This window comes from Penaeus japonicus, unplaced genomic scaffold (assembly GCF_977035675.1).
Source record: "Penaeus japonicus unplaced genomic scaffold, GWHDUDI00000001_assembly GWHDUDI00000029, whole genome shotgun sequence".
Taxonomy (NCBI): Eukaryota; Metazoa; Arthropoda; class Malacostraca; order Decapoda; family Penaeidae; genus Penaeus; species Penaeus japonicus.
In genome coordinates this window covers 3,586,978-3,589,477 of record NW_028234431.1, presented here as the reverse complement: position 1 = coordinate 3,589,477, position 2,500 = coordinate 3,586,978, and the positions used below count along the sequence as shown (strand labels likewise).

General features: G+C 42.0%; 1 protein-coding gene across 1 annotated transcript in view; it reads right to left on the bottom strand.

The window, feature by feature from the left end:
* Positions 1-2,051, bottom strand: part of LOC122251425 (hemocyanin subunit-like) — a 2,792-nt gene extending 741 nt beyond the window's left edge. Inside the window, exons 1-2 of the mRNA XM_043013366.2 lie at positions 1,964-2,051; positions 42-1,565 (exon numbers count right to left, since the gene is read on the bottom strand). Coding sequence (XP_042869300.2) covers positions 42-1,565; positions 1,964-2,042 — 1,603 coding nt within the window. The 5' untranslated portion in view covers positions 2,043-2,051. The remainder of the gene's footprint in view (positions 1-41; positions 1,566-1,963) is intronic.
* Positions 2,052-2,500: the final 449 nt, after the last annotated feature.

Genomic DNA, 2,500 nt, shown 5'->3' with positions numbered 1-2,500 from the left:
GATTAATTATTTAGCTAAATGAATATGTAAAAAATACTCACACTTAATCCAAAATTTGTCGAGTTCAATAGCATTCCAACGACCCTCGTCGAAAGTGTATTCAATGCCATTGTTGTCAATGTGTGGCCAGGCGAAAATGCGGACTGTTGTCAGAACTTCTTTGCCGTTATTGTTGGTAACTTCAATGTTGTAAGAGAAGTCTTTGTGGTTGAGACGAGGAACGTAGGTGGAGATCTCCACATCCTTAATTTCTTCAGTGTCATCAACGGCATTAATGAGGCTGTACTCGAAGTCCTCAAAGAAGGTCTCCAATTCACCATCGACGGATAGGTTCTCAATGTTTACACCAGTGAATGTTAATTCTTCCTTTGTGTAAGGAGGAAGAGAGTCCTTGTGTTCCTTGAAGATGTTATCCATATATTTGTGTAGCCTGAAGAAACTGGGATCACGTGTGGCAGTCTCGAAGTGTTCCAAGACACCAGGGGGTAAAGCGTATTTGCCATGTGGATCGGCCTGTCGACCGAGCACAATATGGGCAGTGTTATGCAAAGCCCCATAGTATTGAACATTAGGACTGTACATGGACGATTCAATGATGTCTCCAAGGACGTCAATACCACGCTCATTCATGATATCAATGTGTTTGCCTTCCCTGTCGACAATGTAACCGTGGGCAATAGCATCACGGATTCGGCTCTCAACAATGAGCAAGTCTCGAATTCGGGCAACGCCGTCCACATCCTCGAACTCTACGTTATCTGGACGAGAGGGGAACTGACCTCCATACTTGTAAGTGGTGTGGGGAGCAAAGCCTTGTACGATGGGTTTACCCCAGTGGAGTTCGCTGACGGGATCCAAGTAATTGGAAAGACGTTCGGCATCAAAACGGACGGTAAGTTGATGATGTACCCAGAAGAAGTTCTCTCCTTTGCGATCCAGATGATGACTGTAAGTGTCCTGCCACCAGAATGGGAATTCCATATGCCAAGTCACGTGGTGAGTGTTCATGCCAACATCCTCTCCGAAATAGGCAACTCTTTGTTCAGGGTTCTTCTTAGTTCCAGTAAAGGAAGACATAAATTTGCCAGGTGTCTGGGTCTGCTTAGCACGGTAAGCTGCTTCAATGACTTCGCTGTTGGTGAAGAGATGAGGTGTGACCTCATAGAGAGGGGGAAGTACAACGTGTTCAGCCAGAGGTGAGTGGATGACCGCAACATACAAGGCATACACAAACTCTCCCTCATTCATACGTTGGCGGAAGTAGGCAGCATTGCTGACGAATGTATCCCAGTCCTTGCAATGAATGAAAACATCGAAGAGCATAAGTGCTTCATGACGTTGTTTGGGGTTGAAGAGGGAGAACCAGTGTTTCTGTTCGAGAAGCCTGTGATCCTTGAGATCTCTGATGAGTCTATGCACTGCCTCACCGTCGTCACTATAGTGGGATAGATCAGCCTCCGGGTCAAAGGAATCAGCCTTGGCTTTGAGTGCAGGATCACGGATTTCCCCGTAGATCTTGTGCAGCAGGAAGTTGATGTCATGTTGCTTCTGGGCATCAGACACACCTGGAAGAATGATGATGTTATGATATTCATTATGATATTAAGAGAGAGAGAGAGAGGAAATAAAACATAAGAGGTGGTGACTTGGTCAAACGAAACGGTAGGGAAAATAGTATGAATAATTATGGAGCTAAACGCATAACGATTTACGGAAATATTCTCTATGCTGATACAAAATGTTCAGAGAAAATAATAGACGGAGAGAGAGAGAGAAAAAAATGATGCAGGTAGAGAGAGAAAAGAGAGCTTGGGAAAGAAAAACAGGAAGACAAAGAAAGATTGGGAGATATTATTTACACAAATTTTGAACGATTAGGAAATGTAGAAAAAAAACGGCAATTTAGATTCGAGATGTAAGAGAAAATAGCAACAATGTCTGTACAGAAAAATGCAAAACCAACCTGCATCATCTGCCTGGAAGCCGAGGTTCGGCCAGGCAGCCGCAGCCGCAACGAGAGCAAGCACCACGAGGACCTTCATGTTGTCGGTGACATTGCAGCAGTTGCAAGGCCTTATATACAGAGGCGAATGGTCAAAGTCCAGCTGTCAGAGGGTTTTATCAGATCGTTGTACCTTATGTGTGCTTGTCTGTGATAACGGACGGAATTTCTAGAAGCTTCGGAAGTCATTGTAGTCATGAAGTAGTATCCACTAAAAGATGATATATGCAAATGTATGTGTACATTTATACTGCATACATATTTATATACATACACACAAATGTATAGATGGATAAGTATGTGATTATGTCTGCACTATAACAACAGTGATATACACACTATATAACAAATTAAGAGTATATATATACGTATGTATGTATGTATGTATATATATATATATATATATATATATATATATATATATATATATATATATATATATATATATATATATGTGTGTGTGTGTGTGTGTGTGTGTGTGTGTGTGTGTGTGTGTGT